The sequence below is a fragment of the Amblyomma americanum genome, chromosome 8, assembly GCF_052857255.1.
Source record: "Amblyomma americanum isolate KBUSLIRL-KWMA chromosome 8, ASM5285725v1, whole genome shotgun sequence".
NCBI lineage: Eukaryota > Metazoa > Arthropoda > Arachnida > Ixodida > Ixodidae > Amblyomma > Amblyomma americanum.
The window spans coordinates 26,028,510-26,055,373 of record NC_135504.1 but is presented as its reverse complement, the minus strand read 5'-3'; the positions used below and the strand labels follow the sequence as shown (position 1 = coordinate 26,055,373).

Below are 26,864 nucleotides of genomic sequence, written 5' to 3'. Positions count from 1 at the left end.
ATAGATTTATGGCCGTGCACTTTTAGTAGACTATTCTCCATAGACAGTCTGTAGACTATGAATTAGCAAAAGGAAATATCTAGAATAACGCAATAGAGTCTGTAATAAATCTATAGACAATGTATAGACCGTTATCATAAGGGGTACCCCACTCCGCACAGAACACCAGCGTTAACCACAACGCCGTTCGGCTAAGCTATCCTTCAACCACAGAAATCAAATCACCATCATCAAAGTCATCTGTATTGTTTGCTCCAAAAGTTCTTTCGCATTTCCATCGGCTTGTTTTCAGCTGGCGCTGACTCAGTTTTCGTAGAAAAGTCCGTCCAGGAAGATGCAGTCGGAGACGGCGGGTACTGTTCAGTGGCGCGCAGTCCAACAACACACAGAGAAGGGCGGGTAGTCCTCCCCGCCGGCAGAGCCGCTGTCAGCTCTTGCGCGCACCCGCCGAGCGGTCCGAAGAGCTCTGACTAGAGGACTCCTCTGCCGACTCCTCCTCTTCGGCCGAGTCGTCGGCGGACTCCGCGGCGCTCAGGGGCTGCAGGTCACCCGGGAACCTCCACCGAGGAGGTCCCAGAAGCTGGCGGGGCTCGTCGGAGCCTCCCCTCACGTCAGTGCCTCCCCGCTGCGTCGGGACCATGGGGCGCCCCTGTAACGAACACGCGATGACGCTTTAAACGGGCTGTGGAGGGGGCTCTAATAAGGGTATAAACTGCGTCCCGTCTTGTTCGCGCAGTTTATACCCTTTCTGTTCATCACGAACCAACTAGCCCGCCAGAACGTCCTGGCTCTAATAAGTTTGCGGCATGCCTGGGATATTGAAGCACACCGCTTCACGAATAGGGTCCAGCAAGAATTTTTTTTAATGCGCTTTGCAGAAGCTGAGTTATCTGAAGTCAAAATTTGAATTTCAGCATCTTCGCGCCTTTTCCTCTCCTCTCGACACTTTTTGCACGCTGGAAAGTAGGCGCTCGTTCGCCGACCCCCCTCTGGGGACGGAGCTTCCCGACTCGCCGGAGAAAAGCGGCTTATTGGCAGCGGCCACGGTAGCTGCCTGACGTCTGAAAGAATCTACCCAATGGCCACCTCTCACCTTGTCTACGAAGACGCGGGGGACGGAGGAGGGCGCGAGCATGAAAAAGTCGCCGGGAAGGGCTCGCCGACTTTGACGCGTGATTGTGGGTCGTCTACTGCGTGTAGAAGAGTATTATTTGGCTCTGGTGTTCATGGCAACACAGTGCAGTGATTAAGTGAGTTAATGTTCAGTCCTCGGAAGGCGTTTCAGGGCCCCTTTAATCCGCAATTAAGAACAGTGCCAAAGACAGGGAGACAACTAACTGAAGTACACGGCATAAGCACTCACAACTAAAAATCAGGTGACGACACCGTAGTATGCATATACAAGTTAGACAACCATAGACATAAGCAAGGAAACCAGTAAAAAATTAGTTGCGGTTTAACCTGCTTAGCTTAGCTGAACCTGGTTAGAGAGCGAAAGCTCTAGTGCATCGAGCGACTAGACGTGGCTTGGCGTCTGTAAAGTTCAGTGCGTTCCGCACACTGGATTGGCAGCGCGCCCACCCTGCAGGTGGCAGTTAAATTAATGGTTGATCGCGAAAGGTCGGTTACCCAGTGAACGCTGCGGCCTATTCTACCGCCCTCTACCGGCGAATCGAAAGGTCAAAGGTCAAGTGGTGCGACACCATGGTGGACCACATATGGTAAAGCCTATAGCCACACTTGGCCTCTCGCTTACTTAAAGATCAACCGGCAACGCACGGCGAAATCGGGTTTACCTAGCGTAGTGAAGCTTTCACTTCAAAACGAATAAGCATTCGGTATAACGCTTACGTCTGTACCGCTAAGCTTCCAAGAATGTAATCTTCCTTTGTCAAAAGCATCCAAGGATAGGTAGCGTAATTCGCACTGTTTCTTTTTTTACACAAAATGCATCGCATATTTTTACTCTCTGTGCCCGCCATGCCTGAATAAAATGTAATAATAATAATAATAATAACAATAATAATAATAATAATAATAATAATAATAATAATAATAATAATAATAATAATAATAATAATAATAATAATAATAATAATTGGTTTGGGGGATAGTAAATGGCGCAGTATCTGTCGCATATATCGGCGGACACCTGAACCGCGCCGTAAGGGAAGGGATGAAGGAAGGAGAGAAAGAAGGAAGGAATCAAGAGGTGCCGTAGTGGAGGGCTCCGGAATAATTTCGACCACCTGGGGATCTTTAACGTGCATTGACATCGCACAGCACACGGGCGCCTTAGCGTTTCGCCTCCATAAAAACGTAGCCTCCGCGGTCGGCTACGAACCCGGGTTCTCCGGATCTGTAGCCGAGCGCCCTAGCCACTGAGCCACCGCGGCGGGTAATAATAAAATGTCCCTCTTGCTGACTTCTGACGAACAGTCGCACCTTCGCGGTGAGCACTTTAGTGGGCCTGAAGAGCAGCTCAATTTCGCGGGCAGCACTGGGTTCGATCGCACTTTAATGTCGCTTCGAAGTCATGGTTCTTGCAAAATCTATGGCAGAAGTATGTTCGAACAAAAATAGTGTATGATTTTATTCCCTGACGAGTACGTAGGGGATTCACAGACAGATATGGACTGCCCAAACCGGTTGTTTCCTTACAAACAGCACAGACGTGCAAATAAACGCGAAATCCGGTGCGTGGAACAGCTACTTGTGCCACCGCATTTTTCCGTGTAATTCCCGGGGTGTCACGTGTGATACATATATAGTAAATGTGTGAATCGTTTCCAGTTCTTCTCGCAGATTGACATGACTTGCTAAAATGTTTGAATAAACGGTCTTTTGAAGGAAAATCAATAGCGTTAGCTGCAAAAGATGCAGGAAGCGTGCTCAGAGGTACATTCATGCAAAAGCTGACCGCGATAGCAAATAGATTTAATTGTTTATGCCCGTATACTGCACCTTTAGGCGATGGAAAAGTTTCGAACCTTGCTCCTGATTCATTGTGTTTGTGCATCTCAGACCATTTTTATCGTCACTTGACATCGAGAAATCATCATAGTTAACTTAGGCTGTAATCATCGTTGCCTTCAACTTTTTTACATTTCTGCAGTTAAAGGATCGTTAGTGTTTAAATCCTGGGAGTTCAACGAAGTGTATTGTTGGTATAGTCAGTTCACGACAGGACGAACTCATCCTGCCCGCCTCCTTCAAAACCCGTTTTTCAACTCGAGCTTAACGCTCTTAATGTGACTGTATTTAGGTTATCAGCTCGCAAAACATTTCTGGCTTCTCCGTCACGAAATTCCCTGATTGGTCAAGAGGGCCGTGACGTCATCAGCAACGCCAAATTTGAATATCTGAGGACTAGAATTTTCGAGTGCCTTGCATTGGATTGTCATATGTGATTATAATAATGCAACCCACTAATCCACGTTAATCCACCAACTAACTTAACTTAATTCGCCCATTAATCTCCACTAATCTACCGAAATTCACAAACTTATCTCCACTTCCTCGCCTGAATCCATTTTCTGTGTTGCGCCTACTTCCATACTTTGGGGACCTTTGGAATTCTGAGGGGTGAGCAAACTTACAAATGCTGTCGCATTTTCTTTAAGGATGTGGTTAAGAAAGCCCCTAAGTATTCTTCCGACATCCAGGAAGTCAAACAAAATTATTCTCCGATGTTTTCATGTCTGGGCCTAGCCTTACAAAGACAGCGAGGGCGGTGAAACGCGCCGGACCGCTCACCACGACGTTGGACAGGTGTCGCTGCACGTCGGCCGCTTCCTTCGGGTCGAACATCAGGTCCGAGTCAGCGTGAGCGTCCGCGAGCTCGCGCAGGTCCGGTAGTCGCATCAGCACCTTGGCGTACTCTACGGGCGCCATCTTGCGCCATGCGATGTACCTGCGAAAAAAAAACGCGCATCGAGAAACAACACCACGAGTGTGAACATACATGCGGACTGCGCGTTCAGCCGTGCGAACTAATCTTTAAGGAACACTGGACCAGAATTCAGCTTGGCCTGCATCGATATAGATTACCGCCTTCTAAGAACAAAGACGCTGCTTTCAGGGAGAACGGAGGTTTTTTTAGGCTAGAAAAGGCTAAAAAAAGATAAAATACAGGTGTCAGCACCTCAGTCTGCTTGGCAAGCAAACTGCGGTGATACCAAAGTAATTTTCGAACGCGGATCTCTGAGGCTATGCCACACCACCATTGTCTTCGAAATGGTGATCATGGAGTCTTTATACTGCGAAAGGTGTAATAGTGTCACAATGCGAGTATGCCGAGGTCTGTCTGTACTCTCAAAAAGCGAAGCTTCCGCCCTCCAGAAGCATTACCGCCAGCCACCTCCCCACTACATCCCCTAGTTAGGGGGCTACCCACTGTCACCCTCAACCCACATCCGTCCGCCGGTGCCCTCAAGAGAATTTTCGTAGCATGTTTGAATCCTTGGCTTAGAGTAGCATCATTCATTGGTGTAAAAGCATAAAGTAATTATAGAGGGTAAATCCTACTCCTCTTGCTGAATAGCTGCATCAGAGGTCTGTTTATCCCGCAGTCTTTTTTAAGTCTTGACGTCACTCCAGTCGGATAGTTTCCCCGCAAAGTAGGACCTCCTATAGTTGCCCCTCAAAGTAGGACCTCAAGCCAATGGCGTCGAATAATTTTCATGACACCGTGGTTGATCCAATTAAGTCATGGTCACTGCCCTTAAATCCTCCACCCCCGTCGATGTCACACTAGCAGGTTCAAGGGAATAAGCCGCGATGTCATAGAAATCGGTCTACGCCATTGGCTGGAGTGGTCCGTATGAGGGACATTTGCTGCCGCTTCGTTGTTGAGTTGTATCCGACTATAGTTTGAATCGCGTGTATGGAGAACAAATGTATACTTTTGAATCGAAATATGTGCGTCAGCAAAAAATGCACCTTTTGCTTTCGAGCAAGCATAAGCATAACAAAAACTGAAAAAAATAACGAAAGACCGAAAGAACAAATCGGGCTCAGGCTGTACGATGCGTCTAATTTTTATGCACCAACCTTCACAAATATGCATTGCGAACTAATCGCAAACACATTCAAGCGACAATAGAGGTCTCTAAAACAATGCGGGCAGACGCTCTTCTGACTTAAAAATAATGAGAGCAAGAAGTTCTCGAGCTAAGGTCGACCGGACCGGACGCAGAGGAAAACGGCGCGACTGCTATTTTTCTCACCTTTCGTCTGCGTTTATTTTGCGGCCAAACCGGTTGTCAAGGGCGATTAAGGCTTTCCGCACCGGACTCGAGGGAGTCCGTATGCGCCGAACAGCTCTAATTCCAGGCCGACGGCCAGGGCTGTACAGCACTGTTTTGCTCTGAACGAGCCTTCCGCCTGGTCTACTGCGACGTGAAGCAACTCTTGTCGTCTACGGCTTAGTAACTTTATTTGGTCGTCTGCGGCTCAGTCTTGCTTTCACAAATTGGTACTCACTCCTCTTTACCATGGCCGTTCGTCCTGCTTGTGACACATATAGCTGTGATGCGGGAATAGAACACCTGCTTAGTAAGTGCCTAGTGTTTAGCGCCCATATAGACACGCTGGGCTGTGCTCTTGGCCACCTCGATCTCAGCCCTTTGACGGAGAGCAAAATCCTGGGACTGTGGAGACAGCGATTGGTAGCCCTCGATTCATACAAACACTGTTTCGGTTGCTGAGAACATCGTGCTTGTGCGACAGATTGTGGTACAGACGAACGCATTTCCACACCTCCATAGACTACATCTCATACACCCAACATTATACACCGACTGATGCCCCGGCCGGTGCCATGCCCGCCCTACACTCTTCCACATTTCGTGGGGATGTGGGGCCAAACCAAACACTCTACAGACGGAAAACACGTCTTTTTAGCGGTGGAAGGCGCTGGTGACCACCGATAACCTGGAGGACCAACGGCCCCTCATACAACAGGTCTACAAGACATCTCAACCCAGCGGAGCCCTGGAATGAGGGCCCCACCCATGAACTCGGAACAACTACCCTTCTTTTTAATAGTTTTCTTTCTCCTCCTCTTCCAGACTTTGTTGCATACATATCCTTACCTGATTTTTGCGTGTGTTACCCCATCTCTCTCTTTCCTTGTTTCGTTTTACATCTCCTCTTTCCTTTCCGCCACTGCAGGGTAGCCAACTAGAGCAAACTTATGGCTAACCTCCCTGCCTTTCCTCTTCCTCTCCCCCTCTCTCAAGCGGGCCTCGAAAAGCGCAGCAAGTTACGAGAACATTACCTGCGAAGCAGTGCACAATAGCGCTCCTGCTGAATAGACAGAGTCTCCAAGTCTCTGAGCCCCGCCCTGTCCGGGCACAGCAGGGCTATCACCGACAGCAGCAACAAGGTCAGCGGGTCGGGCCTGAGCCGGTGCGTAGCCAGCAAGAACTTTCGATGCAGCGTCCACAGGTCGACTGGAACCAGGCGTTCAACATCAGATGCGCGCACCGAAGGCACTGAGGTCGCCTCGTCCCCAAACTGATATCTCGAGGGCCACCGGTCGCCACCGTCGAAGTTCATTGCACTGCGCAGGAAGCACAGTTCCAGCACCGACGTCCTCAGAAGGATGTGTCTGTCAGACTCGGGAACGCGCGTGAATGCGTCCAATCCCTGCGCAAATCCGCTGATCTGGTGCACGAGAGTGAAGAACACGTCCAGTAGCTCAGTCCTGGACTTCTCTTCGTCCCGGTGGAGATGACCGGCGAAAGGGGCACAGGCGCATCCGGTTACGTAGGCGTGCACCAGCTCCTCAAGCAGCTCCACGTCCTCGGCAGAGGGGGGCATCTCGCGAGGTCGTTGTGTCGTCGGTCGGTCTCCCCCCTTGGCGAGGAGTCGCTGCTGCATCCGGGCCCTGCGTTCCTGCTCGGTCATCACCCAGCTGGCCTCCATGCCTATGGCGAGGCACTTGGCGAAGCGGCAGGCCTGGCAGCTCTTTCGGGACGCCAGGGTGATGCGACAGTTGCCTCGGTTGGGGCACTGGAAATGCGATTCGTTCTGCACCGACCGGCGGAAGAAGGCCTTGCAGCTGTCGCAGGAGATGCCGCCGAAGTGGTAGCTCTTGGCGCGGTCGCCGCACACGCCGCAGATTCGTGGGGGCCACGGTTTGTGGCCTCCGGGCTCCGAGGCGCTGGTTGTGGAGCTCGCAGCCGCCGCGGGCGTGGCGACTGCGGGCTGCGGCTCGGCCAGCTGCGTGGTGGCGGCAACGGCGGTGGTCGGATCGCAGGTGGCCACTTGGCTCTGGCTCGGTCGCTGGTGCTGCTGTAGACGGTTGTCCTGGGCGTCGCTCATGGCTGCGTGCACAGTGGTGTAAGCATGCAGCACAAGCATACGTTTCACAACCGTAGAAGGAACTTCCGATGTTTGCACCTTGCGGATCAGTCTGAACTAAATGTGACAGGCCTAGTTTTCTGTTCATTTGAACTCGACAACACTTACAGCACCTGCTTTACCTGGTATAATTCCCGCATATTAAATTATTACCGATACCTACATTGCTGATCTTATCTTTAGCCATTTCAAAAGTTTTGCCGTTTACCTTCACGAGGTGGAATGAAGTAATATTTATTGCCCTTTACATCCTTGTTGTTTTACACCTTTTTTGTAAAACCCTGCACGAAACAATTTTCTATACCTTGTGTTTGGCGCATGATAGCCTTAGATGCTTATGTGCCATTAAAACTAACAAAACACAACACACATCGCTGAGCAAACAATGATCTTGAAAGGCAGGCAACAAAGAAGAAACGTAAAAAGTGTCAACTAAGCCAACAGATCCAAAATTGTGGAGAGTAATAGACCTAAATCACTATTAGGATGCTCAGATGAGTTATAGCAAGGAAGGAGCGGTTTTTCTGGGCTGGAGGGTATTTGCAAAGCTCGTGTTTGAGCGTTTCTGAAGGAAGAGGGGAGGGTGTGTCATTGTTTAATATTGCTTCAGCAACGATTCGCACTCGATTCGGATTGGTTTTTCCAACTCGATGATTTTCTCTTTCAACAGCCTCCATTTTTATCACTGAATCGCAAGTGTGGGAATGTTTGGTTGTTTCCGGTTCTTTGCCCGTCACTCGTTGAATATCGATATCGTTTATCAGTGGCAGCATCGCTAAAAGCCAAGCTCCATATCACCCTGTGTTATTCGTACGTGATCGCTCTCTGCATTGGCTACATCTCGGCGCTGGTACGGTGCCGATCGACGCCTCTTTATCCTATGCGATAGCCTGCCAGCAATTTTTTTTTTCCTATGCGCGATTTTCAGCCGGGCGTAATGGCGTTACTCCGCTGTACCGACAATAAAAACGGTCAGCGCTCAAATGTAAAACAAAGACAACCTTAACCACCCGTTTACAATTCGTGGTCACAAGTGGTAAGCCGACCATACTGCCGCGACTCTCTTAGAAGAAACGAATGCAAAAGCCAGTCTCGCTGTTCATTTTAAGCGTCGCCTTCGCACGCAGAGAAAAAAACAAACACCGCGCTAGGTGGAAAGGTTCCGAAATAAACACGAGTGCTCCGACCCAACTCTTCCTCCTTCTCTTCGTATTTTATCGTTCCCCGCAGCGGCGTATTACTCCCGCTGCTCCGAACATCTGGAGACCCTCGCTATGACCTTGAATTTCGTAAGCAGAGCACGTCTCCGGAGAGCTGTTATACTGGGCGCGGTGGCGGCCGGGCGTATCAACCGCAAATGGAGGCTGTGCACGTCAAACGCACGGACGCTTTCGCGTCGCCCGGTTCCCCGATTGAATCGCCAGCCCTCGTCACTGTATGGGACGCCCGTTTTAGGGCGATGCGAGCAAGCCACTTATCACGCTCTGTCTTTTCAAGCGCGTCACTAGCCACGTGACGCGAGAGCTATAAACATGTATAAGCTGCACTTAATGAGGAGTGAGTCACTATTGAGTGGGTACTTCGGCAAGTGAATTGGCCTTTTCTCCGCTAGAGCTGTTTGTGGGACACCTTCCCCCTCCGCCGATCACGGGTACAACTCCCGTCGGAAACGCGTCCCTTGCAAATTTTTTTAGAAAGTCTATAGACTGTAGTCTATAGACTATAGTCTGTAGACTAGTTATAGACAAACCCTAGAGAACACCAAGGCGGAAATCAAGGCGGACCTCCCACGTGCCTTCCAGATAACTTTTGTTGATTGATAAGTAGTTCACTGTTTGTATTTATACGCTTTTCGTTCTTCAATAAAAAAACCAGTTGATAGTCAGCGCCTGTTTGTGCTAGTCCTTCGTCTTGTGTCCCGTTCGTGTTGCGCTGAGAGCGAAAATGAACCCTAGAGAACAGTCTATACTCAATACAAATCCCGTAGACAGTCTAAGGACAATCTATAGATCTATGGCCATACACTTTTAGTAAACTTTTGTCAACAGACAGTCTATTGACTACGAATGGACAAATAGAAATATCTATAGGAAGGCAGTAGAGTCTATACGAAGCCTATAGACCATTTTTATAAGGGGTGGCCCTTCAATGCGGTCAGGTGACCACCGCATGTACACAGCGCATGCCTCCCGCAACCATGCATCCTTGTTACCGGGTGGACGTAGGACGTCATCTAAGGCTTTGGAATCTTTCGAAAAGAATGAATGAATGAATGAATGAATGAATGAATGAATGAATGAATGAATGAATGAATGAATGAATGAATGAATGAATGAATGAATGAATGGGATGTTTGTGGGTTCGTGCAAAGTTAAAAAAAGTGAATAAAAATAAATCCAATAAATATCCGGGAAGGAAATTCAAACCAGCGGCGTCGGGAACAGACCAGCTACGCTGGCCACTGCGCGAGAGCACTATGCTCTCGCCGCAACCGAACACACGTTGTGTTAAACTGCTTCACAATCTCGCGCTTTGCATCGCACATCGTCTTCTTCAACAATTACTACTATCAAACCAATATTCTTGCTTTGAGCTATGTGGCGGTAGTGACAAAGAGATGTGCGCATGCATGCGTTGGCGTGGACAGCGCTGTGGCAGAAACAAGATCCTAGAGCAAAACGCGTTGACATTGACAGCACCGCTGCAGAAACGCGGCGCTGGAGCCTAGGCCGACGGCGTACATATTGGATAAATTGGCACTGGCGATGAAAAAGTTGAAGACGCGCATAACTGGCGCCTTAGGTCAGTGGACACCTCAATCGCGCTTTTGGGGACCCACCTTCAAAAAAAACTGCTTTCTCATGATATTTCGTAGTTAGCAATGCTAAACCGCCGGCCATTTCTTTAAGTTTTCAAATCAAAGGAATGCATGTAGTAACCGTTCCGCGTTGTGATTTCTGTGTCGAATAGTTCCTCATGCTGTCAACAGTCATCCATCCTATAGGCATGCTCGTCGCTTCAATACGGTGCATGAGCACGCCTCCTTAGGCATCGCCAATTATTTCATTGCTCTCATGATCGAACGCGCTCCTTATACCTAAGCCAAAAACGGAACAGCGCTGGACTGTACCCATGGAGATAACATACACGGCGCCGGCGTATCCCAAACTCGGCGCCATATGAAACGACGCGCGCGCCTCAAGCGGCGGTTCGCACGTAATAAGTGGGACTCGGCGTGCGCGGCAGTTGTTTGAGCAGCATCTTGTCATTCGTTTCACAGCTTCTTTCAGACCGTATAAAAGTAACGCTAACTGCTGTGTTTCTGGCTGCAACAGCAATTATCGCAATTCCCCAGGGACCAAATTTTACCGCTTCCTACGCGACACATACGAACATAAAAGTCGAGAACGTTGGATTCGACTGGTTCGTTGTCAGAAGTAAGCTCCTGTTATCTTTTTGCGTAATTATTTTCATCACAAATGCGTTAGTTGTTGTCTTAAAAAAACTGTAAAAGGCTGCTTTCTTGTTACATATCTTCTCTTTGGAGTGAAACAAGGCATTAATTCAGAATATTAGCATTGTTGTTTTCTTTTGCCCGGCTCGTTTGTCATCGGCTTCTGGCAGACAGTGCCGCTACTTCACTCCCTCCTTCAGTAACAAGTTCCTTCACGTCGTGGACGTGGCCGGATTTAGAAAGCATAACGCCTTCAGTTAAGTTTTCACTTTTCAAGAAACTTGCCAGTCCAGTGTGACCGGCTGGAACCCCGCTGCTATAAGGAGCGGCGCGTAGGTGCCAGCTGCCATATCCGCGTTGAATCATATGCTGCGACCAGGAGCAATTCAATCAAGGAGCGCAGAGCTGGCCACTGGTGGCGCTGAACGCAGCGACGACGGTGGCGGCGCCTGGTGGCCGCGCGGTGCTAAACTGGCCCTCGCCAGTGCATACGTCCGTCGGGGAAAACAAGAATTCTATTAAATGCGGATGTCCCCCCTCTGGTCACACGAGCGATATATTCTCTCAGGTTCCATTGAATGGGTCCTCGTAGAAGCAACGCCAACTCGAATCTAGGAATAGTTATATTAACCTCCACTCCAATTCCACTGCATTTTCCGTCTCCAACTTCGAAGCCAGCGGCATTTCTGTTGCTGTTCTCGACGAGGAGAGCACACAGCATCCGCACCGATGTCAAAAAATAATGGAGAAAACAGCAGCCCACACAACTGAAAGGAAGCTATATGCTGCCACAAAATGAGAAATAGATTTCGCAGGGTAGTCCTTTTTCATTTAAATGTTCGGCTGCCTGTCGAAGTGTGTCTATATTTACAAATGCGTTCCATTTCTTCGGAAGTCCTAATCGCGGTGGCGAGCACCTTCGTGCAGCTTTAGGTGGTGCACCGCGCTTATGCCTAATTGACTCCACTGATGCACTACCATCGCCTACGTGCCCAAGGAATAATGAGAGGCGCGCCGTGCATTTGAATGTTCCGAGTTAATTTCTACGTCCGGTGGTTCTTTAACGCCTCTCTGCACACTGGCGTATACGCCTTCTATCGAAATGCAGCCGCTATGTCTGTTACCGAACCCGTGACCTCGGGCTGAGATGCCGTACGCGTTACCCACTAAGCCACCGCGGAGGATGTGCAACGTATGTACTGGATGCGAGAGGCTGAACGCAGTCTGAATTAAGGGCATATTCTTGACAGTCGCACTCTGTACAACTTGCGACGCAAAAATCATTAACGGAGAGCAGAATAGACGTATTAGTGCGTGCACAGCGAGGCTGTAAAGTTAACGAGACAGAAAACTTATTTTACAATGCAATAATGTTTTTAAGGTTGTAATACAATATTTCCAACTGCACTTTCCTAACACGTACCGTCACTGGGTTTGCAGTCCTCATCAGATATGTCAACTCTTTGTATTATTGTTAGTGTCATATTCATTTCTCAATCTTGTGAAATGCGACAATATTCGCCACTGCAACTGCCTGGCAAGAGTGCGCAGCCCAAGTCAAGCCCCTTATTTGGCTTTTTGGCTGCTCTTCCTTCAATAGTGTATTCGTGTTGAGAAAAAAAAACTGCATAAAAATAAAAGGAAGTTTAAAATAAAGGAAAAGGAAGGAAACATTATTATAGAATTCTGTCATGCGTGGAGGCATTTTTTTATGTACCCCGATGCTTGAAGCAATCATAAGGAAGCGTAGTAGAGATCGCGCGCCTGCAGAACATTATCGGTGGCAAGACGGTGACGTAGCGTTGGCCAATCCGATGGTTTCTCCACATATATTTAAAGTTCATTTCACAGCGGTTTCATTACCACGGTTGGCTAACACAATGGAGTTCTCGTGGCCCCTTTTTAACATCCTGGCATTGTAAACGTCTGACAAAAGTTATCAACTTCACGAATGTTATTCGCCATAGTTTCTTGATAGAAGGAATTGAAAAAGAAGAGATTTATTAAGAAAAAGGTGATTAGAACATAACTAAGCTTTGCTCATTTTGGTAATTTCTTAATGTCTAAGGGCAATGTAACTCCTAGTTATACACACGCGCATTCATTACATCAAGGGTCACTTCCAACGCTTCTCCATTACCTTCGAATCAGTCTTGTACACGTTACAGAAAACGGGTAGAACAAGTAGCCGATTACAATTGCGCTTTCTTTACCTGAAATGTAATTTATTTCAGAGTGGTCTATCATAAAGCACGTGAAAAGTAAATGAACAATTTAAAGAAAGTAATCGATTACTATTATTCTACTTTTCGTCCATCTTTCACTAGCAGGGTACAAATATACACGGACGCGATAGATCATGATGCGGCTGGCTTGATCTACAATCTCTTGCAGTATATACGCTGTTAATTTCAACCGCACTTGTTTTTGGAAGTTTTCTTCTGCATTTTTGCTGCGTTTGCTCGTGAACGTATTGGTAGCGACACTCGAGACTGCATTTTTGCTGCGTTTTCTTGTGAACGTATTAGTTGCGACTCTCCGGTGTTACTCACAGCGCCGCGTTTCGCTGCTGTTCGTGCTATGAGGGGACGAAGCCCAAGCTGACTAAACACGACATTCCGTTATGCCGTCGTAGTTAAATGCGAAATGCGAAGCGCGGAACACGGGGCTAGTCAAACGCAGGCCGTTCAATCTTCCATCTGTGGACATCCTCGCACGTACGGCTTCCTCTCAGCTCGACCACTGTCGCTGTAACGCAGATGAATTCCGTGTTCCCTAAGTGTTTGCCACTGAATTCAGGTTCCCGAAATTCTGACACTGATTACAACCAGTTTTTTGGGGAAAAAAAAGATGAGAGAGATTTCTAGTGACCGATTACAGAAAAAAATAATCGGATTACCGAGAACGTTACACCTTACAAAAAGTAATCAGTGCATTGCAAAATTTGAAGAAAATATAATTTGTTACAAGTAATAAGTCACTTCTAACGGGTTACGTACAAGTCTGGTGTCTGTGTAGCATTACGCAGAGAAAAATTAAAGATCGTTCTGCTGTTAGGGCTGCACATTGCATGAATTCATCTTTCAGCAGGCCTTCTGCATCTCTGCCAACTTACGTTATGATCTTTCTTTAGTAAACGCGTTGAAGAAAGGCTGTTTCAGCAATAACGCTGTAGCAATTCATGTATACTTCTCCAAACTGTAATGAAAGTTATTGGCATTTAAACTCCCATTATTGCACATAGATGATACGCAGAGCAACCGAGGGTTAATGTGAACTCGCTCCATTTGATCACCCGGGTTCGAACCCGACCGCGGCGGCTGCGTTTTTATGGAGGAAAAACGCTAAGGCGCCCGTGTGCTGTGCGATGTCAGTGCACGTTAATGATCCCCAGGTGGTCGAAATTATTCCGGAGCCCTCCACTACGGCATCTATTCCTTTCTTCTTTCACTCCCTCCTTTATCCCTTCCCTTACGGCGCGGTTCAGGTGTCCAACGATATATGAGACAGATACTGCGCCATTTCCTTTTCCCCAAAACCAATTATTATTATTATTATTATCATTTGATCACCAGGTTTGTTCGAACGGATGCCGCGCCCCTTCTTCGTCAAGCGTACTCAAGCAAGCTGTCCTTAACCCGAACAGCGCAATATTTGAACAAATTCTAGTTCGACTTAGAGTTCCAATTACGGAGAGTAGACTGTGTATACACGCCTGAGCGCTCTTTTATCCACGCGTTCGGACAACTGGACTGAATTATACCGTCTTTGTAAAAAGTGACCAGGCTGCATGGTTCGCTTCTCACTCCTATAGCAGAGCCCTTATTATTTCTCTTAAGATCAAATGGTCTTGGAAGGCGAGGATAAAGATCTCCTTGCCTTACACAGATATATAGCCTAGGAGGTTTCGCAACTGCTGCATGATACGCAAAACATGCAGCCTGGTTACCTTTGGCATAGATAGTAAGCCGTCCCGCTAAGAGGGCTGCCTCTGTTTTGCAGTTTGGCACAGCTTTTTAGTGTGAACTATTTTTTTTTTACTCTAGAAAGCGTGAACCCAAGTGAAACTAAAAAAAAAAACATTTTTTCAAAGCAAAAGACCTCGGTGGATTTAATGACGGCTAGGTTGTGCACACCACTGCGTGGCCACTTCGTGAGATATACGCATACTAATAAAGCTCCAAAGCGGAGCGATACTTTATTACGTTTTATGTGGAATTCAATGCCGAATTATAATTAGAATCCGGTTTTAGACCGGTGATACCACGCTTGGTTCTGTCGATATAGGGCAGACCTTTTTACGCCAGCCATAAACTCATGAGGTGTTCTGGTCAAGACTCCGGCGTCTTGAAACCTTCAGGCGACTATAAAGGAGTAGTGGTCCGTTCAGCGTTACCTTGAGTCGAGTGCTGCGTTATTCGACATCTTTGAATCTGACACAGCAGAATGCCTTTGCTACTAGTTCGTTGCAGGTAATATTGAATTCAGTTGCACTGCTTTTGCCCAGTTTAACAATGTAATGGGGATCGCTTCTCAGCCGTATATTGGAGCCACTATAGCCCCTTTATAAACCCAAAGGTCTCGAAAAGTGAGGACAAAGGCTCTCCTTAACTTGCACAGAATTAGAGTTTAAGGGGGGCCATAAGTTCTCCACTACACGACTAGGAAACAAATCTCGTTGCCTAGTTACTTTTGGCAAAGTCGGTACCTGCCGATACCGGCGGAATGTGGCATTGAGGTCAGATATTGATTTATATTAGCAATTAAATAGGTAAAGAAAACATGGTGACAACGAGAAAAAAGACACGAAAAGCCTGCATTAACGCCCCTCTTGCAAGGAATATAAAAATTGCTTGTGGGCACTCGAAGATATGAAAAGGGCAGTTGTGTGTCTTTTCCACTTTCCCTTATTCCTTCTCTTGCAAACATAAAGAACTATAGAGAGGCTATTACGTTACTACAAAGGGCAGCAATTGAAGCCGTCTACTAGATTTAGTCTAAGCTTATCAATCCTAATGCGTATACAGCACAGCTTATATGGTTTCATAGCCCTTTAAAAATAATTGAGGTAAATTATCCTGTATGTTTACATGCTTCTGCTTGCAGTCAATGAAACTGTGGACCAACTGTGAATTTTCTCAGCCTAATATTCAACTACGATCGTTGTTGAAATTCTAACATTGCTTTTGTATGCCAAAGACTTGGCGCTGAGTCAGTTGTGCTCTTTTTCTGTTCGTAAGTGGGTTATGCATGCTTTAGCCTATGAGGTTCTTAGACATGGCAGCACTGTTTATGATCATTGTACACATTTGGCGCGGCCAATTCACTGTTCAAATATGTAACTGTATTTAAGTACTGACTCAAATACAGTTACAGAATGACACTGTGCTTTAATCAGTACACGTCATTATTATGTCCCAGTGTGTTTGACACCTACCTACCACTTTATTGCACATAAAAACAAATTACAACCTGAAAAAAAGCTTTGAGACATCGCTTCCAGTCCAGAGTTCTGATAATGTTCATTTGCAGTGCGACTTCAAATTGCTTTCAATGTCTTTAAATTTCTGTTGTTTTCCTTTTATTGCTAATATTTTATTATGTGATTATCTGTGCTTGCAATATCAGTTTTCCAGCTTTGTTACAATGCTGTACTTTGGTACATACCAGGTGTCTGAGCTAAGGGTAGGCAAGATCCTTTAAAAAGGCGGAGTGAGCTAGCCCCGTGACACCAACTGAGGGCTGTTGAAAGTCACGTGGTTTAGGCTGCAGTACTTTTTCATTCTCCAAAGTTAATTAATTAAGACTAATTGGATAGTTTTGTGAATATTGGTGTCAGGAATAAGGTGGCAATGCGCAAGTTGTAGCTCGTCATGAAAAACAGCTGACTGAAATGTATGCACGAATGTGCCATTTACACAGGCTTGTACCAATATACCATTTACGCAGCACACACAAAGCGCATTCGGGAAAAAAGCTCCGAATAAAAGCTGATTTTATTCTACGAGACGCATCTTGGGACGCTGTAGCACCAACAGCGTCACGTTGAAGGTTTTGTATTTCGTGAGCCTTCTTTTAAGGCCGGTAAGAAAGGCTATTTGCTTGAATATGATGCCGTGGTGCAACCATTTCGGCCTGCTATTCCTTCACCTGTTGCCGCTAGTTAGCCATATATTTGATATCGCAGGCGACAACTGGCATTACTTCGCAGTCCTGACGTCAGAGGCAGCAGCAGCCAAGGATACAAGGAGGGAGGAGGGGGGATGAATTAGTTGACTGAATTGGCAGAAATTATTCGTTACAAAATTTGTAACACTTCGCTTACATTAATGCCGCGTAAGTTTTGATTGTTTGCATTTAGATTCGCTGTAAGCACTAATCGTTAGCGGATATTTTTCAGCCCATGACTTGTAAAATAAAAGAATTCCCTTGAAAATGAAAATAGGTTTTTGAGGAAAGGAAATGGCGCAGTAATTGTCTCACATACCTCGGTGGACACCCGAACCGCGCCGTAAGGGAAGGGATGAAGGAGGGGCTGAAAGAAGAAAGGAAGAAGGGGGTGCCGTAGTGGAGGGCTCCGGAATAATTTCGACCCCCGGGGGATCTCTAACGTGCACTGACATCGCACAGCACACGGCTGGCTTTTGCGTATCGCCTCCATCGAAACGCGGGCACAGCGGCCGCGTTCGAACCCTTTACTTCACTGCACGAAATCGTTAGCGCAAGCCCGGCTGAATCGTTGATCACTTGGATCAGCGATCACAGCGAACTTTTTGAGGTTGCAAATGGTTTTATTCGCATCCCTTCTGTAATTGTGCAGTACTAAAAAAAGTAAACTATTTTAAAGTATTATATTTAGCGAAGACGGCTTTGCTTGATGTAATTAAAAGATACAGTATAATAGAATCGGGATCACCATGTGAAGCTATGCCGGTCCCGGATGCGCTCTTGCAATATCGATTTTTTTTTTTTACAATTGACGTGGTACGCGCGTCGAATGCTTCTGATTGGACGATTACGCGCAGCGATGGAGGCCAATCGACGACTGCGGGCTGTATTGCTCACCATGTTGTAGACTCTTACCTCACTTTCCATCTTTTTTTTGCGTCAAAAGTCTCATTAGATAAGCAGATCGTGTTCGTCCAGCCGTCGTTTATTGCCGCTGTCGCCTGCGCGTGATAGACGGTGAGAGAGCGATCCCAGTACCTCCCGCTGGAAAACATTTCTCGCTTTTTCACGTTCCCAACTAGCAGCAAGTTGGTCTAAAACAGAAAAAGAGAATTTTGTGACGACCATAAATACAAAAGTGAGCGGACGGCGTGGAACACTATTCTGAGCTATGCGAACGTACTTTTCGAACATTCGTATTGAAGATGGTTTCGAATCTGTTTTCTCTACCAGGTATGCATAATTTATTCTTATATTTTTCTTGCCCATTGTAAGCGGAAGAAGTTTGTATTATAGGAGCCGCCACGGTGGCTCAGTGGTTAGGGCGCTCGACTACTGATACGGAGTTCCCGGGTTCGAACCCGACCATGGCGGCTGCGGTCGGGTTCGAACCCGGGAGCTAATTTGCGAGCAAGTATGCTCTTACGTTTTATTGGATGCATTTAATCTCGCTAATGTGTGTGCTCATACCGACTATTTCTTACTTTTTTTTCTGCTCTTTGCAATTTAGACTTTACACATTTACAAACATGAGGCCGTGCTGTGGTGTTAATATCTGGGACCTATTTATGTATGCTACACGCCTATAAACTGTACTTTCCTTTTGATGAATAAAGTGATGATGATACGATGGGCGCGCTGTAATATCTCCAGACCTAAGTCAAGATTAACCACAATGCTTCCGCACAAAATGCCTGTCGTAAGGCAACCGGGGTGCTCCGTTGGGAGTTTTAGTTCGTAGCATTTTCACATCACACGCGTATGTATGTAGGCGGCTGGATACGCTCATTTTGGCAGAAGAGTACATTTTAATGTGCACTGCCGTGAAAGGCTTAGCGCCAGTTATGATGTGGCTACAACAGCACATTCACTACAACTACAGTTTTTCTGGCAGGTGGAGGCACTGTGGCGATGTAAACAAGACCAAAAAATATCAAATATACGCTCCGCTGAAGCCTCACACAGAAAGGCAGTGTGACGGTATATACTGCACAAGATTGTCGAAAACGCATCTAAGGAATTTGAATGAATAAAGATTGTCACGCAAGGCAGATACTTAGGCGGCGATGTCTAAGTGCCGAAACTAAGCAAAGGCGAGCGCGACCGCAAACTTTGCCTATTTTTTGTTATGTCTGCCGTTTTTATTCTTTCCTTGACGGTGCGGCCCAGGTATCCGCCCTTTGTAAAGTGTATTGCTGTCGCGATTTTCTTTCTAGCTACTTTTAACCGACTCATATACGTTGGCAGAGCGTTCCAGAAGCATTTCAAAGCGTTTGGAGGCGTCTCAGACCGCGCGTCCCACCCAGTGGCAGTTTTTGTTGCGAAAAACGCAAAAACCGGGTGCTTTTTTTTTTTTTTTGCGAACTGAGAAATTGCATGAACTGATGGCCAAGACTGATTTTGTGTACTAATAACGTAACACTTCTCCAAATTAGAGTATTGATATCACTTCCTCGTTTTGAAACATACTGGGCACCTGTCAAAATTGTTTAGCAATTGTGTTAACACCCAGAGCCATTGAAAATAGACAGAAATCCGTGCAGCAATGAACCAAAGGGCAGGCATCAGAATCAGGATGCAGTCGTTTATAAAGTGCGGGTAGGAAGCCCAGAATGCATCCCTGCATTCGAAAAACACGTGCAAACATGATCTGCGCTTGGTCTTTTCAACTGAGGCCTTATGCCGTGTCTTTTTCGGGGCTGTACTTTGCCAACCGCAGTGATGGCATCCAACTTAAATGAGAGGAAGACACGGCGTGCCGGCCTTCTTAAGTGCAATGCGAAGAGGATAACGACTTGTGTGACTTTCGAACATGACGCGCTTTAATTATAACGGCTGAGCAGAGGCGAACGACGAGTTTTGTGGCTTGTTCCTCCGTGCGCGGATTCCGGTCTATGCGTGATGCAACGCGGCGATAAGTGCAGCATCGCGTTCCTGCTGTGAGACATCGTTGGTTTTTTAGCTAGCTTCGTGGTAACGTCTTGTAGAGACCCCTTTGGAGAGAGAATATTTTCCACTTTTCGTTACTGTGCGTTGACGGGTGATCAGGGAGGGGGAAAAGTGTTGCTTTAGTAGCATGACGATTAATTTCTTGAGCTGGGTATTTTTTTTCTCAACTCGGCTTTTTTTCTTCTGAGCACAACAAAGCTAAAAGTTCTTTTTATCTGTAATGCATAACAATGTGACTTCCGGGCCCGCAAATTTGCGTATTGAAATCAAGGTTCGTAACCAATGTCACACTGACGAAGTTAGATTCGGCGGTGGGGATGAAGTGCTCCCGGCGAAGAAGTTTTGCCATTTCACGACGTCTGGCAAACTGCACACTACACAACACTATATTACATAGGCACACAGTATACTACAGTACATAGTCACAACGGAATAAGCCGCTTCAAATGTGAACGACAATTCGACTTCCTTTTAGGAACAAACCTTAAGTTATTGTTTACAAATTTGGTTCCTAAGATTTGATAAACTATCTCGGGCAGTTAAAGAACGTCAGGAAATGAACTCTCAAGCTATCTACAAATTCCTTCTCCTCTCGGGCAGGCTGGCTTTAGTTTGGAAACAAGTTTAAACAGAAATAGACTGACCCGTACGGTTATCCCATGAGTATAATGACCTAAAACCAGAAGCATCCTTGCGTTACACATTATCGACGTGCAGTATGCGCCATGCTTATGTAGAGCGCTCGAACCTTGTACTTGCTTGAGGAAAAAGCGACACCTCACACCATCTGCTAGGATATAGAAACAACGATTCACCAGGTACAGAGCCAGATAGACCTACAAGGAGTGTCGGCACACTCGCTTTATCCTAGAACCATGGGCTGTAAGGTTTCAAGTTTAATCATCCGGTACACACAGCTAAAGCGCTTTACTCAAAAGTGGCGCAGACTGTACGTCTTCCTGAGAAACCAGTTTTCGCTACAAGGTTACTGAAGGTACGAGAAAACGCGCTCAGCACTCATCTTCCTAAGCATCAAGACTTAAGGATTTAAGGCCAAGTTAATTAGAGTATTGGTGCAGCGGTGATTGCGAGCCACTCCCTTACCTGATCGTCACATATTTGCGGCACTCTTGGGCAGCAGCGAAGCAAATTTTGCCCGGTGTCGTTGTTGCAGTTGTATCCGCAACAGAGTCGCACGTCTTGACAGGTGTCGAACAGAGGCGCACTGAGCGGTAGATGGTGCTTACGCCGGAAGCACCGTGGCCTGCGTTCTTTCTAGAAGAGTGCAGACGCTTGAAACGACACACTTGCAGAGCACAAAATGCGTGTATGCACAGCTTCCACTGTCACGCTCTTGAGCAGTAGGTTGTTGCGAAGCAGAACACACTTCGATGAGATCACGGGTACTGTGTGCACCACTAGTGGTGACGTCACGAACTAAAGGACGAGTGCAATTTGAAACGCAGGACACAAAGACACGCTCACTACGGACACTGCACAAACAGAAATATTCGGTACACAGTACACATCGAAAACCGTCCACTTGGGGTTCCATCTACATTCCACGTCGTGAGCACTGTTCTTGATTGGACCCGGCATGCTTGGTTTATTCGGGGGATTCGAGGAAGTACAAGCGAACGTTCCTGTTGAAACTCCGTGAAGGTGGAAAACGCAATGAGAAAACTTCCAGAGATCACGTAAGCATACGATTATCGAGAATATTTTCGGATCGAGGCCGAGCAACAGAGGTTTAGGCCATCAAACTTCGCTGTTCTGATTGCGCTCGAAGTGTAATTTTTTTCGAAGCGCTTCCGCAACAAGTGATGAAGGTGGTGCAGTCTCCGTGCAATCGCAATGAGGTGGCACTGAGAGCACGTTTCGGCTAACGCTTCAGTCTATGTTTTTTGATATCCTCACCGGCCGCACGCGTCACAAGCGGACACTTTTCTGGCTGTTAGCTTACTGTCTTGCTAGCTTCTTGTGCGTGCCTCTTTTTTGTCAGTACTTTGCACTGAAACGTGTTCAGTCCTAAAGCGTTAGCTCGCGCGTTCGGAGCTTGGACGTGAGAAAACTGCAAGCATTCATAAATCACAGATGACGTCAGCGAAAAAGACACCTGATAAAAGCTGACTTTGCCGGATGTTGTTCTACCTTCTTTCGATGAGTAGACACGCGAGTTTCCGGAGCGTGTTCCGTAGTACCGGATCGGTCTGAGGCGAGTCAGGGAGATGACGGGTGGTGGCGCCGTGACAAGCGACCAGGCAGCTTTCTCCAAGCTTGGATGTTCGCCACGTTGCGGTTTGGTTAGCGTGCCATACCCGAGCGCTTCAAGGAGCGGTCGGCCCAAGGCCGCGAGTCCAGCCGCCGAGGCTCGAAGGCTGCCGAGGCCCAGTTGGAGATCAAGGACTCGCCGACTGTCGAGACAACGGCGGGGAGGGTAGCCTTTCAGGGTAGCTGCGGACGGCCTGGACCGGAAGCGATCACCGCGGAATATTCGCTCTGGACGGCCGAGAATCGGTAGAAAAGATGGATGCACGAGGAGGAGGGGCGCATATTTGACACGCAGTCTGCGATGCTGCTTTGTCTCAGGTCGAGCGAAGAGGCGGTGGGAACAGGTTGACTTTCACAGGTGCGCGGTGCGAGCGAAGTGAGCGAAATTGGCGACTGGAACCGAACAAAGTTGTTCCGAGGATTCCCTGTCACCAAGCACGCGCAGACGGCATACGATTGATGGAGAACGGCCATGAAATGTGCGGCTGAACACGCATGAATCCGCACAAATACGAGTTGAAAAGCTTGTCCAGAACAGCTCACGGTGGATGCGAATTCACTGTCACCTCTGATCTCGACGAGTTTTGTCTACTTTCTGGCGACGAAGTTTGCGGAGATTCTGATACGAATGAGACCTTGTTCAAGGTAAAATATCAATGCAGCATTCAATGCAATCGAGAAAATTGCAATTCTAAAACACCGTATGTAAGCAGTGGAAGGCGCAAGCAATCCCTGTGAATCATGGGTGTCAGAACTTTGCCACCAGCGTCTTTTGGAGTTTTTGTGCGGCTGCTGTTCTCGACACTCGGTTTGTGCCTATCGCGAAACTTTCGTGGAAGAAGGCACGTTAATAATGACTGTAGACGTTTTAGAGGTTATCGGCACTAATTAGCACTGCTTGGTAGCAACCTACCGCGTAATCTACCGCTTCGAAATCATTTTTTTTTAATGTAGAATCCAAACAGAAAGTTTAGTTGCAGGCCAATCAGACCAATCAGCGAGATTCCATCGTCAATCACAGCTCATTTATTACTTTCATGAGGCGGGGAACGGTTATACTCTCACGGGAAATCGTCAAAGTGTATCCTCTCCCCTACTTTTTTCGTTATTTGAAATTTGGCTGTGTTGTTCCTAAAGGGTAGTTCGTGCTCTCAAAATCATCTCCACAGGATTCCACCGCGAAAGTCAGTTTCTCTCTTCCATTCTGTGGTGGCAAGGACATGCTGTTTTAATGTGTTTATGTTTTCCACACATTATTAGCCAGTTACTTAAAACTCGTTGGAAGAAAGCGTTACAAATCACGCTTTTCTTTTGTTATTTCACGTATATGGTCGCGGCAACCGCTGTCAGCCAAGTTACTGCATTCATTACAGAAACTGTATCACAGAAGGAATCGCCGAGCAGGCAGGCCTGCGCAGTGGCGCAGCGTTGCGTGTCGCCATCCTGCCACCGAGAGAAACCTGTTATTCTCGAGGCACCTGAGGACGGTTTCCCTGCAATTGCGCTACGCGCGGGGACCAAGTGAAAACGGACCCCCTAAGTAGCTTGCCCCTTTGAATCTAGCGCCGAGGGATAAGCGACGGGGGACTGAGTTTGCGAGGAACACGCGTTTGCAAATGGTATCGTGCGATGACAACTGCTTCGCGGTGGTCAAATCAATTTCCCAAAACTGGTTTTCCTACTGCGCTTCTTTTGAAGCTCCTAAAATCGACCGTGCTTTCAGTGTGCCGTTTTCTGCGTCTCAGTATCTCAACTTCAGCAGTGCATCGCTTATCAGAAGGACACGAAAGCAGTACTTTGACTGAAACAAGTTTCGTGACAGGAAACTCTTGCCCTTAAGTTTCCAATTGATGCTCCTGTAGTCAAGATAGAAATGACTTGATGGGCCATGCATAAGAAATGTTTACTTTCCCAAGTTAAAAAAAGAAATATATTAGGACGAAACACGTTAACCTAATCAAATTAAACTTACAATGCATATATTTACAATGGTGTGATTTGAGTATTGCACCAGTGTGTACGCTACGCTGAAAGACACGGGTTTCAATTGGCGATATCGACAGTTTACGTTTGTAATGTCTTCGGTGTTTCTACAAAAACTCTGATGGACCTTTAGTATGGGTAAGCGTTGTGATATAAACAGCCGAAGGAAAATTGCAATTACTGCAACTAACGATGAATAAGTCGCAAAATCGTGCTCCTGTCAATTCTTGCCGTTTCGAAATGCCATCCCTGTCTGTACTGCAGCACTCATAATCTTTGTGGAAACTTATATCAATGACGCTGCACTCCTGAAGGGAAAAATGAGAAATCAAATACCTCTGCGTGCAAACAATTTATCTTGAAAAACACCGAAGAACGAGGCGCAATGGTGGTGGGAACGTGGAAACTATTTCATAGAGTATGGACCAAAGGAAACTGCTCAAAACTTTACGAGAAGGAAATGTTGCTCTTGCATGTAAGAAAAAAAATAAGGCGTGAGCTTAGCAGGAGATCAAGGTCGGTCTTCATTACTCGCAAAGATTTCTCGCGTACTAGCCGCAGAAAGTACGATGGCCTACGCTGCTCATTGCGGAGTGCTCCGTAATCCTCGGGCAGATACACGGCGCATCAAGGCACAGTCCTGACGTTCACGGAGACGGAGCACCGGGCAGCTTTTTAACGGTCGCGAGCAGGAAGTGAAGCGAGCAAGTGAGATCAGAAGGCACGGCGCACTCGTCGCAGAAGCGCCGGTTGAATCGGAGTTTTCAAAATCAGCAGATCGCACTAGGCTTTTCGAAGAACACGATCACAGAGCTGCGGGCAAACGGAGGCCGAACCACTACACTTCGCGGGTGCACGGTGCCATCCGCAGAGTCATCCAACCTGGTTGCTTGCAGCGACGATCGGTTATCTAGGACCGGGCAGGGCGTGTCAGTACACGCCTGTGCTTCGAGGGGTGGCGTCGTCGTTGGTGAGTTACGCGGGGAACAGTGGCGCGAATCTTGCGAAGACACGACGCAGGAGTGTATCCAGGCCGCACCCGTAGAGGCTGGTGGCTATCTGAGCGTTGACGACGCCAAGCGTAGCGCTTTCAGCGGCCGCATCATGATGCGTAGTCGTCCGGGCCAGCGCGGGAACTAGGCCCCGGATGTCCTCGAGCAGCGAAGCGAACCGACGGTGAGAAGCAGCCTTGGGGACCAGCTGGCAACCATGGATTACCAGTCGGCCGCCGATGCACACTTGCCGCTGGCGACACCTGCGCACATGACGCATGACGGTGAGGGCTGACGGCTGCCGCGGGATACGGGGACGTTGCCGGGTAGTGAGGACACCCCCCAAGAGTGCACCATTTCACGTAGAGTCCGGGAAAGTGATGGAGGGACGCTAGACCACTTGTAAACAGGCCGATGCAGACAGGGGTCTTCAGAGGCGTAGCAGGGGCAAGTACAACAAACAGGAGCACCGAACTCCACACTGGGGCATGATGTCGAACGTTGTTGACGAGAAGCCGTGCGCACTCTTCCCGTAGCACCGTCGGCGAAACCAAGCGTACGTGAAAGCCCGAACAAGCGATATGCTCAGGTCTCGGCTTGTGGGACTGTACAGCACACACTGCTCCGAGAATGGTCAGGTTGGTCGAACACACAGAGACGCACAGTAGACGTCATCTATCCACAGAGCACTATGGAGATCGTCGGTTTCTTAGCGGATGCACTTTTGTGAGCTGCGGTCGCTGGATTGTGCACAGGACTTTAGAGGACCACTGGTGGCGGTGCCCCGGTTGTCCTGGCCCGGATGACTCGGGACGGCCGGCGCCTCCAGGAACGGATGCTGCAGTTCCTTCCGGCCAGAGCGCCGGGAGCAGGCGTCGGCGGCGCTGGCGCGCTCCTCGGCGGCAGAGGGTGTCCTTGCGCAACCTCGACGCCTTGGAAGCGGCGCGAAGTCGCCACGGCGGCGGCGTCCGTTTGGCGACGGCCAAGGCTGCCGCCGCGCTCGCTAGCCGGGTCCGATGCGGGGGGAAAAACCCGTTCCTTTGCTCTGCGCATTCGCGGGCTGCGGCCGCGCGGAGGGGGAACCGTCACTCCGCGCCGCTAAGCCAGCGAACAGAGCGCTGCGGCTGGATCCAGGGGCACCGGCGACGACCTGTGCCTTGACCGCCAGAGTTGAGGAGTAGGGAAAAAGAAACTGTATTGCGTGGTAGATGTGCTGCCAATGACCAATGTATTGCAGTTCCGAAAAATGTAGTGTTGGGGTGCAGTAGAAAAAAAAAGCTATATACTGCAGCAAGGCCCAATTAGAAGTCAGTATCGTTTTCTTACAGTTTGTAGATACTAAAGGGGTAGCTGCAATTTTTATTTATATGTTTGACTAAAAGCAGGCCTGCTAAACTATTCGAAAAATTACAGCGCGGAAAACGGGGACTTCAACGGTAGGAAACACAGGACTATAAAATAGTTGCAATAAAATAGTTAAAAAGCTGAAAACCTCGACTTTGCTGCTACCTTCACAGAATGAACAGAAACAGAAAAAGTTCGCAGTCCTTCACTATGTACACCGCCTGTCTCATAGTCTTAAAATTGTGGCCCGTAGGTATGAAGTTGGTATAGTTTTTTCGGCACCAAATAAGCTCAATAAAATTTTTTCCATTGTTGAAAATAAGGCTCGCAATCCT

At 47.7% G+C, this 26,864-nt stretch overlaps 1 protein-coding gene across 1 annotated transcript; it reads right to left on the bottom strand.

Moving 5' to 3' along the window:
- On the bottom strand, positions 1-26,315 carry LOC144101178 (nuclear receptor subfamily 1 group I member 3-like). Its single transcript, XM_077634229.1, has 4 exons — positions 21,044-26,315; positions 6,281-7,331; positions 3,757-3,913; positions 1-649 (listed from the first exon to the last, which is right to left on the bottom strand). The coding sequence occupies exons 2-4, from the start codon at positions 7,327-7,329 to the stop codon at positions 428-430; spliced, it is 1,428 nt and encodes a 475-aa protein (XP_077490355.1). The 5' UTR covers positions 7,330-7,331; positions 21,044-26,315; the 3' UTR covers positions 1-427.
- Positions 26,316-26,864: the final 549 nt, after the last annotated feature.